The sequence below is a fragment of the Pituophis catenifer genome, unplaced genomic scaffold, assembly GCF_029215685.1.
Source record: "Pituophis catenifer annectens isolate HBS135680 unplaced genomic scaffold, rPitCat1.0.hap2 SCAF_12, whole genome shotgun sequence".
Classification (NCBI taxonomy): domain Eukaryota; kingdom Metazoa; phylum Chordata; class Lepidosauria; order Squamata; family Colubridae; genus Pituophis; species Pituophis catenifer.
In genome coordinates this window covers 23,236,959-23,250,781 of record NW_027256892.1, presented here as the reverse complement: position 1 = coordinate 23,250,781, position 13,823 = coordinate 23,236,959, and the positions used below count along the sequence as shown (strand labels likewise).

Sequence of the window (13,823 nt, the reverse complement as noted above, 5' to 3'; positions counted from 1 at the left end):
TGGGAATGGCCTTGGGAGACAGAAAGGAGAGTCACAGGCTGGACAACCATCATGTAAAAAATATCCCACAGAAGAAAGGAGAGAGGGAGAGATGTTTTCAGAACTGTCTATCTATCTATCTATCTATCTATCTATCTATCTATCTATCTATCTATCATCTATCATCCATCCATCCATCCATTTATCTACATCTATCTATCTGTCGGTCTATCTATCTATCTATCTATCTATCTATCTATCTGTCTATCTATCTATCTATCTATCATCCATCTAGCTATCTTTCTATCTATCTATCTATCTATCTATCTATCTATCTATCTATCTATCTATCATCCACCTAGCTAGCTATCTTTCTATCTATCAATCATTATCTATCTATCTATCTATCTATCTATCATCTATCATCCATCCATCCATCCATCCATTTATCTACATCTGTCTGTCTGTCTGTCTGTCTATCTATCTATCTATCTATCTATCTATCTATCTATCTATCTATCTCTCTATCTATCATCTGTCTATCCTCTATCTATCTATCTATCTATCTATCTATCTATCTATCTATCTATCTATCATCCACCTAGCTAGCTATCTTTCTATCTATCAATCAATCATTATCTATCTATCTATCTATCTATCTATCTATCTATCTATCTATCTATCTATCTCTATCATCCATCTATATTTAGCTTTCTATCAATCTCTCTCTTATCTATCAACAAGTATAAGGAAACAAGTAACTGTATAGACATGGACATGAACACATGAAAAAAATTGGCACAAATAAAAGGATATAAATAGGCAAAACATAGCCATAAACACATAGAATAATTACATATAAATGGGGACAGTAGGACAGGGACGGTAGGCACGCTGGTGCGCTTAGGCACGCCCCCTTAGGGACCTCTTAAGAAACGTGAAAGGTCCACGGTAGACAGTTTAAGGTAAAAGGGATGGGGGTTAGAGAAACTAACAACAGGATCAGGTAGAGTGTTCCAGACATTTACTACTCTATTGCAGAAGTCATATTTCCTACAATCAAGATTAGAGCGGATTACATTGAGTTTGAATCTATTGAGAGTTCTTGTGTTATTACGGTTGAAATTAAAGTACACATTTACAGGTAGGACGTTTTGGTAAATAATCTTATGAACTAAGCATAGGTTGGAACATAGACGGCGTAGTTTGAGGCTAACCAGACCTAAAATTTCAAGTTTGGTGGGATAGGGAATTTTATATCGAGCAGAAGATTTGAGGACTCTTCTACTAAAATATCTCTGGATCCTCTCTAATGTATTGATTGTCTGAAACACAGTGAGGATTCCAGGCAGGTGAGCAGTATTCAAGGATAGGTCTGGCAAAGGTTTTATATGCCCTAGTTTGAAGTATAACATTACCAGAGAGAAAACTTCGTAAAATGAGATTGACATCTCTTAATGCCTTTTTTGCAATGATGTTACAAGTCTGGGATGTCGATCCTTGATCCAGAGCTCTTGATGAGACACCCAGATTCCGGAACTCTAAATGCATCTTATTTTCTGGTAGGACAAGGCAAGTGACATTTGTGTGTTTCCTCTTTCACTAGCTTTCTTTGGGGTGTTCTCTTCACTTGGCCCAAAGACTCAGCCAGCTTCTCAACTTCCAGTTGCGCAGAATGCCCATCCTATCCAAGGAATCCGCTCCCGGATTGATCATTGCAACAGGTAGATCGTTGGCTTTTGGTTTTTGTTTTTCTTGGGCTGGCTTCGCTTTGATCCTTTCGCTCTCCTCTTCTTAAATTCTGGTTGGTTGATGGTCAAAGCCACTGGTGAAATCCAAATCTTTTTACTACCAGTTCTGTGGGCGTGGCTTGGTGTTGCTTGGTGGGTATGGCTTGGTGGGCGTAGCAGGGGAAGGAAACTGCAAAATCTCCATTCCCACCCCACACCAGGGGGAAGGATATTGCAAAATATCTATTCCCACCCCACTCCTGGGAGAAGGATACTGCAAAATCCCCATTCCCTCTGCACTCCTGGGGGAAGGATACTGCAAAATTCCCATTCCCATCCCGCTCCTGGGGGAAGGATACTGCAAAGATCACCTGAACACGGAGATGCCACAAGGGTTCTACCATTTTGCCCCGAAAATAAGACCCTATCTTATATTTTTTTGAACTCCGAAATAAGCGCTTGGCCTTATTTTTGGGGAGGTCTTATTATTTTGGGGGCGCGTGGAGCAAGATGGGGCTCCTCTTGCCGTCTTACCTGATTTCCAGCTCTGCGTTTAAATATTTTTGGGGGGAGGCTTATTCTAATGCATGTGTTCAAAAGCCCTATTGGGCTTATTATCAGGGGATGTCTTATTTTAGGGGAAACAGGGTAAGTATGAAAAACATCCATAAGTCACTTTTTTTCAGTGCCAAGGGAACTTAGAACGGTCACTGAATGACCCCCTGTATTAGGCATCTGTTTTGGAGTCATGGGCACTGTCTTGTACAGGGGTGTCAAAACTTAAGGCCCGGGGGCCGGATCCGTCCCTCAGGTTGCTTAGATCTAGCCCACGGGGCTGCCCTGGAAACAGTGAAGGACCAGCCCGCGGTGCCTCCGTCAGCAAAAATGGAGCTTAGGAGTGCCACACGCGGCCCTCCTGAGCTCCATTTTTGCTGGCAGAGGGTCGCAGGAGGCCATCGCAGCCGAAAACGAAGCTTGGGAGCCCGTTTTTTCTGTCAGAGAGCTCGGGCCACCCCAGGTGTCCCTGATACGAGTGATATCGAGCTAGCCACGCCCACCCTGGTCACGTCCACTTCACCATGGGTGGTATTCACTTACCTTCCCTACCCGTTCGCAAATGTGTGTGCACGTGTGGGTGCTTGCTATGGTCACACGTGTCATCACCGTGCATGCGCACGGCCTCGAAAATGTGGAAAATGGGACGTCATGACATCCGATCAGGTGGTCGGTGTACCCCGCCGTCGCCCCTACCGGTATGCCCGAACGGATAGAACCGGCTGAATACCATCACTGCACTTCGCTCCCCCCCTCCCCGGGAGGTCAAACACAAATCTGATGCGGCCCTCAATGAAATCGAGTTTGACACCCCTGATCTTGAGGCACTTAAAGATCAGAAGAATCGCCCCGAGATTCGCGTGCTTCTTCTCTTCGTAGGTTCTGTGGGGAAGAACATGGCAAGTAAAATGAATGTCTACATTTCCAGCAGTGCTGGCGTCCGATGGCAGGAGGTAAGGAAACGCCAGACCCTCGGGGGTGGGGGGTGGGGGAAGGGTGGCATCCCTGTAGCTCTAGAGCAGGGGTCCTCAAACTTTTTAAACAGGGGGTCAATTTGTGGTCCTGCAGACTGTTCGGGCCGGACTATAGTTTGAAAACAAACATGAACGAATTCCTATGCAGACTGTACATATCTTATTTGTAGTGCAACCCCCCCCCATGAAATAATGATAAAAGGTAAAAAAGATTCCCCTCGCACATGTGTGCTAGTCGTTCCCGACTCTAGGGGGCGGTGCTCATCTCCGTTTCAAAGCCAAAGAGCCAGCGCTGTCCGAAGAAGACATCTCTGTGGTCATGTGGCCAGCATGACTCAACGCCAAAGGCACACGGAACGCTGTTACCTTCCCACCAAAGGTGGTCCCTATTTTTCTACTTGGATGAGAAGCGAAATGTTTTCAAAGACCAAAAACCCAAGAAAATCCAGTTGCCTTTTGGGAAAAAAAACACCTTTGAAGTTAGTCTTAAACCCTGCACCTGCGGAGAAAGGTTGCTGCCCATTTTTTTTTTAATTTGATTTATATGCCGCCCTTCTCCGGAGACTCAGGGCGGCTTACAATGCGTTAAGCAATAGCCTTCATACTTTTGTATATTTTATACAAAGTCAGCTTATTGCCCCCACAATCCGGGTCCTCATTTCACCTACCTTAGAAAGGATGGAAGGCTGAGTCAACCTTGAGCCTGGTGAGATTCGAACTTGCAGTAATTGCAAGCAGCAGATGTTAATAACAATGCTTAGACCACTGTACTACAGGCTCTTAATTTATGGTGAATGGCATTTGTCCTTCGCTCGCCAGCCTCCATGCCCCATCTTTTCTTCCGCAAATGCCTCCCTCAAGGGTGTTGGGGTGATCCGATTGTGGGAAGGAAGGGAGACCACAGGGTGAGCTGCCAAAACGGTTTGGCCCTTTGCCTTCCCCGTGAGGCTTGGCTCCCGTTCATGGAAGTGCCTTCGGCTTTTTGGGTGGGCTGGGTTTTGCAGCCAAGCTCATCTGATGATGTGACTTTCGGCCTGCATTCGGATAATCTGCAAAATCTGCAGCCACCTCCCCTTCCTCTATGGGGATAGGACGGGCTTGGTTTGGCTCCTGCCCAGCCTGTGAAGAAGAAGACAGATATGCTACCAGAAAAATATGATAAAGGGGTTGTATATTTAATATTACATGCATTGACAGCAGCAAGAAATGTATTTGCACAATATTGGAAAAATGAGGGAATTCCTACAGATGTAACCATAATTTAAAAAAATATTAGATTGTGCAGAAATGGATAGGCTAACATTAAAGATAAAAGACAAAGAAGATATAGAATATTTTTTAACATGGGATTTGTTCTACAAATGGTTAGACCACAAAGGTAGAAATTGGAAGCTGGAAGAATACTGCTATTTAGAAGTAAATATTATTACTATTATTGATATTATGTATAAGTAAATTGACGCAGACAAATACACTATATAATTAAGCATTTATGTAAGTTAAAGAAAAGTGTACAAATAAAATTTATATAGAAGAAGGAGAAGAAGAAGAAGGAGATGGAGAAGAAGAAGAAGAAGAAGAAGAAGAAGAAGAAGAAGAAGAAGAAGAAGAAGAAGAAGAAGAAGAAGAGGGTTTTAATTTTTTTTGCTTGGCCTCTGGTCTCACAAGATGCAAAGATATTTGGGAACATCTGATCTGATCCCCCTCCTTGAGCCCAAAGTCCAGAAGTGATTTCCAAGTAGAAACAAAAGTAGTTGTATTTTTTTTTTCTTTGATCAAACCAAACCGTTTAGTCATCTCTACTAACTCCATCCATTTCTGTAGCCATTCCTCCATTGTGGGAATCAAAGGGTTCTGAAAAGAAAAGTTTTATAAGCTGATGTATCATTGGTATTTAACCCCAGATAAGTTGTTGAGAACCGGTCAGTCCTAGAGGAGATCAACCCTGACTGCTCTTTAGAAGGCCAGATCCTGAAGAGGAAACTCAAATACTTTGGCCACCTAATGAGGAGGAAGGACTCACTGGAGAAGAGCCTAATGCTGGGAAGAATTGAGGACAAAAGAAGAAGGGGACGGCAGAGAACGAGGTGACTGGATGGAGTCACTGAAGCAGTCGGCGTGAGCTTAAATGGACTCCAGAGGATGGTAGAGGACAGGGAGGCCTGGAGGAACGTCGTCCATGGGGTCGCGATGGGTCGGACACAACTTCGCAACTAACAACAACAAAAGTTGTTGAGAATGTATAAAGGTGTTTTTCAAATGAATGTTGGCAATTTTGCAGAGAGGGGCAGTTCCAGTAACGTGATTCCTTGATGGGAAAAATGATAGGATCCGCCTTGGATGTATTTGTTAGAGCAAGCAGGAACATGAATATCGACTTTCCAGAATGCCGAATGAATTTTTCTATGCATGCGTGTTTATATTTGTCTTTTTGCTACCTGATATTGATCCAGTGACTTTCTTTGCTTCCTCTCGCAGGTCCTGTCTGGGCCCCATTATTACTCCTGGGGAGACCACGGGGGCATCCTCATGGCTGTGACACAGGGCTCAGAAACAAACCAGCTGAAGTAAGCCAACCAATAAGTTCTGTCCTGGGGGAACTGAGTCTGTAAACTGGGATCATTTATCTTCCACTTCCCAGGTGTTTTAGGCCACCTGGGAGAATGGAAAAGGAATCTTGATAGCCATGCTTTAAATTTTTATGGGTAAAGAATTTGAAAAACTGAGAAAATTTTATGTATGCATGTATGTATGTATTTATTTTTGAAAGTGAAGAATATTTATTTATTTATTTATTTTAATTTGATTTATATGCCACCCTTCTCCGGAGACTCAGGGCGGCTTAACAATGCGTTAAGCAATAGCCTTCATGCTTTTGTATATTTTATACAAAGTCAGCTTTTTGCCCCCACAATCTGGGTCCTCATTTATTTATTTATTTTACAAGGTTTTTTTTATTTTTTACAAACATATCAATGCGTAACAGTGTGGCACTCTGGGTGTCATGCATTCTAATACAGATAAAACCAGTAGAATTAATCATAGTTATTACGTTCAATCAGCTTATATATTTCTAATAATGATACACATTGATATTAAGTTGCAGTCTGTCATTATTCAATTATTCCATTATTTTCTCTTGTTATTGCTTTTATTTTATTATATAAAAGTGTATACACTAATATTCCCCCTTCTCTTATTTCTATCACTTATTCTAACTTTTAATCCTGTCACCTTTTATTAGAAGACATTTTCTTTCTATCCTACCTAACTTCTAGTCATGTCACCTACCTAAAAAAAGAAAAGAGAGAGAGAGAGAGAGAAAAGCAGAAACAAATCAGAACAACAACAAAAAAAGAGAAATCATCTATCCATCATCTCTTGCCCGCTTCAATACTTTAATTGCTATGCTTTTTTTGACTTGCCTCTCATATTCCTCTCTTTATCTCTGTCTGCATCTGCTTCTTGGCTATTCAGTCTAGGAACTGAGAAAACTTTAGAGGGACAATTTCACTCAAGCCTCTGTAGCCAACAGATTCCAACAGATTGTGTTCCGTCCCAGTGAGCAATTTAATTTGCATCTCGGATTTGAAAAAAACAAAACAAAACCAGCATGTGTAGGAAGAAGGCCAAATCAGCAACCCTTTCTCGCTTCCGGTATCTTGATTTTAAGGAAAAAACTGTGGGCGATGATTAAAGGAGGCAGCCGATCTCTCTGGTTCCATCTTCTTAATAATGCACTTTGAAAAACTCCAGGAAAATTCTTGGAGAGTGGTTTCCAAAATGTGCATGAGGATAGCTTAACGGATGTTGTCACGAAGATTGTGGAGCTCTTATCATTTATTATTTATTTATTTATTATTTATTATTATTTATTATTTACTATCTGGAACGAGCTCCCCCCGGAGATACGGAGGATCCCGGATCTGCGTACCTTCCGTCGCGCGCTCAAGACTTCCCTATTTCATCAAGCCGGCCTGACCTAAATCTTTCCCCTTTTTAAATGGAAATTTTAAATTTGGTTTTAAATTATTGGGGTTTTAAATTTGTTCAGCCAAATTATTTAATTCGTTTTAGTCTATTTTAAATTTTGTATTTATATGTTTTATTCTATGGCTGTTCACCGCTCTGAGTCCTTCGGGAGTAGGGCGGTATACAAATTCAATCAATCAATCAATCAATAAATAAATAATGCCCAACACTTGGAGGCTGCCCAGACAAGGGTTTTCAGAAGTGGTTTGTTTGCCGTTGCCTCCTTCCTAGGGCTGAGAGAGAAGGACTGGCCCCAAATCACCTCCCCATCTTTCCTGCCTAAGATAGAACTAGAACTCACAGTCTCTTAGTTTCTAGCCTGGTGCTTTCACCACTGTATCAGTTGGTTCTTAGGCTTTATTACAAACCAATAAATAATTGTTAGCATGGAGCAGGAACCAAATGTCAGTCAAAACAGCTTCTGTTGTTTTTTGGGGGGATGGAGATTAATGGAATCTACATTGGCTGAATTTGCCCATTTTCAGAGGTCTTTAAAGGGCCCCATTCTGGTCAGCGTTAGCCTGTATCGCAGGGGTAAGCACTCTGCACCCCATTTCCATTTTACAGCCGCCCCCACCTTCCCCCACAATGAATTGCTGAAACTTGGCAGCGAGTTTCCAATTTCCAGCAATCTCATTCTTCAGGTTCTGGATTTGAGAGGGGTAAAATAGATGTGCGATGCCGCAGCAAATCTTAATGGCCCCACTGGCACCGAAACAACTCACCAGCATTGTCTTCGACAAGGGGGGAAAAGAAAATAAGCTCATGTTTCTTCCATCACTGGCTATACCCTGAACTTAGAGGCAAGTAGTGTTGTGGTCCACCGGCAGCCTGCAGAACTGGCATGGAGTCGGACAGTGATGAGGCTGAGGAAGAACATGGGCCAGTCCTGGAGGCCGGGGAAGGCCCAGACGAGGGCTGTGCATCGGAAGCAGACATGGGGCCAGGGCCTTATGGGAGTGATGTGCAGACTCCAGAGCCTCCAGAGTCGGACAGCAGAGAGGCAGAGGAACAGGAGGAGCCTGTTCCTAGTGCACGCATGAGAAGAGCTGCCAGAAGGCAAGAGCAGCTAAAACAAAAAGGACAACTCTGGAGTAAAGCCAGGAGATGATTGGCCCCTCCCATAAGGCTTAAAAGAGCAGCAAAGGCTGTTGGGCTCTTTGTAGGAAAGCAACGTTGCTAAATCTGTTTTCCAGTCAGTGTCTCTTGTTTCTGAACTTCGTGGGGCTTTGCCAAGAAAGGCCTTTGGCAGGGTGCCAAAGAAGATAAAGGTTTGTTATAAGCCCCAAGGACTTTTCTGAAGGACTTGTTTTGGAATTAATTTGGACTGAGCTGGGAATGAAGTAATTCTCAGCTGTTATAATAAAATAGGTTTGTTTGAGACTAATTGTGTCTTGTAATGACTAAGTGAGCCTAGGTCACAACAAGTACCAAGAAATGGGGACTATCAGAAGCAAAAGATGCTGGAATGGAGAAGGACCAAAACCAAGGTATGGCAGACATCTTCTTGTCATTCTTTCCACATAGGTACAGCACGAATGAAGGGGAAACTTGGAAAACCTTCACGTTCTCCGAAAAGCCAGTCTTTGTGTATGGCCTGCTGACAGAACCGGGCGAGAAAAGCACCATCTTCACCATTTTTGGGTCTTATAAAGAAAACGGCCACAGTTGGCTGATTCTACAGATCAACACCACGGATGTCCTCGGTAAGGGAAGGAATTGGCCTCCGGTGGTGTTTCTTGATCTCGGTGTAGGCCGAAGCTTGTCCTTGTAGCGTGGCAGGGTTTTTTCCCTTTCCCTGCCCATTCCCCGCAACTTAATACATAACCCCCTGATTATTTTTTAGGGGTGCCTTGCACGGAAAATGATTATAAGCTGTGGTCTCCCTCCGATGAACGCGGGAACGAGTGTCTCCTGGGACACAAGACGGTCTTCAAAAGGCGAACGCCTCACGCCACTTGTTTCAACGGGGAAGATTTCGATCGACCGTTCCTGATCTCCAATTGTTCCTGCACCAGGGAAGACTACGAGTGGTAAGTCGGGGTCTCTGGTGAGCGACAGTTATGATGAATATTGGAGGACGGGGACTTTCAAGGTAGAGGACCCCTTCTTTGTTGGAGACCTCTAGAAATGTGGGTTTGCCTCAACCATATATCAACATTCCGGCTGACAAACCCAACCAAAGCAAGCACGGTCGAGCCGATCCAACCTCTGAACGCAAAACTTTATTGAGTACATCATTTCGGCACTGATGAGGGCAAAACCAGATCTAGCTAATTCCCACGCAAACCCACATAACTGAAGTATAGAATTCACCCTCCCCCTATTAGTGCAGTTCGCATTGCCCACTTGAGTGTCATTGTATTGTTATGAGAAAAAGTCTCGGGATTTGGCCAACTCCTGCTGAAGTGTCCTTGACTCTCATGGATCGTCTTGATGTGTGGAGCGTGAAATCAAAGGAAAACTTCATGAGGCCACAGGGATACGAGGGAAATGAATTCCTTATGTGCCTAGGTCGGTGATTCTCAACCTCAACAACTTTAAGAGGTGTGGACTTCCACTCCCAGAATTCCCCAGCCAGCAGCATGCTGGGAGTTGAAGTCCATACATCTACAAATTGCTGACATTGACAAACACTGCTATAAACCTTAGGTCAAGATGTGGTCTCTTGAATAATGATACCAACTTTTGTCTACCACTCTGCCTTGTCTACAGCCTGGCCTGGCTAGCTGGAGATGCTGGCTGGGGAATTCTGGGAGTTGAAGTCCACACCTCTTAAAGTTGCGAAGGTTGTGAAACACTACCTTGGATGCTCTGTGGATGATAATCCTATTTAACTGGTTGCAATTCCTGAATTCTTGCTTTTCTTAAGATTTGAAACCAGATTCTCCACAACAACAACTAGAAGAAATATTATTTGTTTGCTTTGCTCTTTTTCTTTAAACTTCCCCGTTTAGCGATTTTGGTTTCAAGCTAAGTGAGGACCTGTCGTTAGAAGTTTGCATTCCGGATCCCGAGTTTGCTGGCAAACTTTTCTCTCCTCCTGCGCTATGCCCGGTTGGGTCAACCTACAAGAAGACACGAGGGTAGGTCGCGAGATTTACATACTACAAAGTTTATCAAGCTCGTTTGCAAAGCTTTTTTGAGACAGGCGGAAATAGAATCTATATATATAAAAGCGAAAACCATTCACTCATTAATCATGAAATGAAATCTCCAGAACCGTAAAGTCTACAAACTTGAAATTTGCGATGTATGTTCCTCTTGGCTTCTAGGTGCTCACTAAGAAAGGATTTTTTGAAATGACCATCAGGTCATTAGCATTTCATATACAGTATTATATTCACACTCTCTGATGCTAAGGAATTAGACGTTCTACTCCCCCTCCCCACCTGAAAGGAACTCTGTCCCAACTGCCAGTTGCCTTATATTCACACGCTCTGATGCTAAGGAGTTAGACATTCTACTCCACCTCCCCACCTGAAAGGAACTCTGTCCCAACTGCAAGTTGCCTTATATTCACACGCTCTGATGCTACCCCTTCACTAAACCGGGAGAGGGCGTGGCCAGCGCGTGACTCATCCGGCCTGTGGGCTGGGACATTTACTCCCCCTCCCCCTCTGTTCCAACTGCCAGTTGCTTTATATTAACACACTCTGATGCTACGAAGTTATACATTCTACGTTAAGTTTCAGGCTTTAAGTGTCGATTTATCACACCCAATCACATCATTTTGTAGCGAAGAACGGCATCCAGCTAGTTATTTATAACTGCGATGGGACAAAAATGGTGAGATGGATGCCATGAGATGAGACTTTTCTCACTTACATGACAGTGTGAGGAAGTTTGTGTCACTCTGTCATAATGCACATTTCATCACTCTCCACCTATACCCAAGGTGTTAATGCAATCAATTCATATATTACCTGCGAATTATTTTTGGAGGGCCCTGTTGTTTCAATGCATCACCCTCTAAAATCCAAACACTTGCAGAAAACAATTTTGCCATCTGCATAGGTTAAAATGGCATATTTCCATGTGCAGAAATGGACAAAATGACTATGGAGTTAAAAGAGAGGGATGATTCGGACTATTTTGAAGTATGGAATAAAATGTACAGTTGGCTCGAAAATAGAAACCAAAACAGGAAATGTTTAACTTAGCGCTGATGAAACTCAAAAATTGGAGTAATTGAATAACATTGAACAAAGAGATGTAAATATAAATGAATATAAATCGGTAGATAAGAACAATGAATACTACTATGCGGGCTAATATATACGTTGATGTAACGCTATTATACTACTATTGAGAAATAAATGGATATGATAGAATAGAGAACTACAAAAGCAAAGTACGTATGCCGATACAGAAAGCTGTAAAATGACCTTAGAGCAGCACCGTGGACCACTGGTGATCCGTGAGAAAATTTTGTTGGTCCGCAGAAAAATTATTTGCATTTTTTATATTGCACTAAATCAGGGGTCCTCAAACTACAGCCCCTGGGACAGATACGTGCAATGAATGTTTGTGTTGCTGCAGAGAGTCTCCCCCTTCGGGGTCTTTTTGTGTGGGTTGGAGGGGGGCAGAAATTCCGACTTGGGGTCTGCCTCAGCCTCCTGGTGTGGGGCTTTGGGCGAAGGCTGGAGGGAAGCGCCGCTGGTGGCAAAGAGCCGGAGGACCTCATTTCAGTGGGACTGCATCATGGCCTGGAACTGGCTGACCATCTCAGCCTGCTGAGCCTCCAGGCGTCAGTACCTGGCCTTGCACTCCTGCAAGTCTTCCCTCTGCTTGGAAAGCCTATGCTCCTAGTCCTCAGTGAGGTGCTTCTGCTGAGCCTCCTTCTCGGCCAGATCCAATTTGAACTGAGCCAGTTGTTTTGCCAACTCTTTCTCGTGGTGGCTGCTGAGCTCCAACAACTGCTTCCTGTTAGGGCACTAAGGAGCCCGGGTGCGGAGGCGAGGAGGGGCTGAGAGGAGAGGGGCTGAGGCTGGTGAGGCGCCCCTCGACGTGAGTGACATCGAATTGGCCACGCCCACCCAGTCACATGACCACCTACCCACACCCACCCAGCCAGTCATTAAGCAGATCATATTAGTTGTCCATGGGATTTAAAATTATGAATTTAGTGGTCCCTGAGGTCCGAAAGGTTGAGGACCCCTGCCTTAGAGGGTATGTACTGTTTGTTATGTTTTGTGTTGTTTTTATGTATCTGTGGTTGTTTTTTTATGTTGTTTTTAGAGACAAAACTCTTCCATAAAAAGTATTTTTTTAAAAAATAAATAAATAATAAAGTGGCATATTCCCAGTGCTGTTAACTTGATAGGGGCACTCGGGTTACAACTCTGCGTGCCTCTTGACAAAACACTCTTGTTTGATTGATGTTAGTTACCGCAAGATATCTGGCGACACGTGTTCTGGAGGTGACGTAGAAACCCGGTTAGAAGGGGAAACCGTACCGTGTCCATTAGCAGGTAAGCCAAGGAGGGGAAAAGGAGGTTGTTTGGAAAAAACAGTACCGGTCAAAGTTGTAGATCAGGAAAATAAAACCTGCCTTGTGTTGAGCTTGACTCCTGCTAGCTAACAAACACACACTTCATTCTTTTGAGAGTAGCCCAAACAGACCAGGTTTTGCTGCTGGTAAGACGGTTGATCAGTAGCTTTGATGAAACGATTGGGAAACGTCTACTACAGTGTTGTTCAAGCAACAATAAAAGAAATAAAAGGGACTTAAAATTGGCCACCACTGGGAAGGAGAGGGCTTCCACCTTTCTTTAAATTTGCCACGATGTAAAAAAAATGTTGAGACTCTAGAAAGAGTGCAGAGAAGAGCCACAAAGATGATTAGGGGACTGGAGGCTAAAACATATGAAGAACGGTTGCAGGAATTGGGTGTGTCTAGTTTGATGAAAAGAAAGACTAGGAGAGAAACAATAGCAGTGTTCCAAAGGGGCTGCCCTAAAGAAGAGGGAATCCAGCTATTCTCCAAAGCCCCTGAGGGCAGGACAAGAAGCAATGGGTGGAAATTAACCAAGGAGAGAAGCAACCTAGAACTAAGGAGAAATTTCCTGACAGTGAGAACAATTAATCAGTGGAATGACTTGCCTCCAGAAACTCTAAATGCTCCAACACTAGAAGTTTTTAAGAAGAGATTGGATCAGGGGTGAAATCCAGCAGATTCTGACAGGTTCTGGAGAACCGGTAGCGGAAATTTTGAGCAGTTCGGAGAACAGGCAAATACCACCTCTGGCTGGCCCCAGAGTGGGGTGGGAATGGAGATTTTGCAATATCCTTCCTCCAGGAGTGGGGTGGGAATGGAGATTTTGCAATATCCTTCCTCCAGGAGTGGGGTGGGAATGGAGATTTTGCAATATCCTTCCCCCAGGAGTGGGGTGGGAATGCAGATTTTGCAGTCTCCCTTCCCTGCCACACCCACCAAGCCACGGCCACCAAGTCATGCCTATAGAACCGGTAGTAAAAAAAAATTGGATTTCACCACTGGATTGTATAACCATTTTGTCGAAATAAAAATACATAGTTGGAGGTGAAAAAC

At 43.6% G+C, this 13,823-nt stretch overlaps 1 protein-coding gene across 1 annotated transcript in view; it reads left to right on the top strand.

Moving 5' to 3' along the window:
- Positions 1-13,823, top strand: part of SORL1 (sortilin related receptor 1) — a 106,161-nt gene that overhangs the window by 42,607 nt on the left and 49,731 nt on the right. Inside the window, 7 exon segments of the mRNA XM_070952653.1 lie at positions 1,586-1,703; positions 3,144-3,217; positions 5,717-5,805; positions 8,798-8,976; positions 9,117-9,303; positions 10,228-10,356; positions 12,659-12,744. Coding sequence (XP_070808754.1) covers positions 1,586-1,703; positions 3,144-3,217; positions 5,717-5,805; positions 8,798-8,976; positions 9,117-9,303; positions 10,228-10,356; positions 12,659-12,744 — 862 coding nt within the window.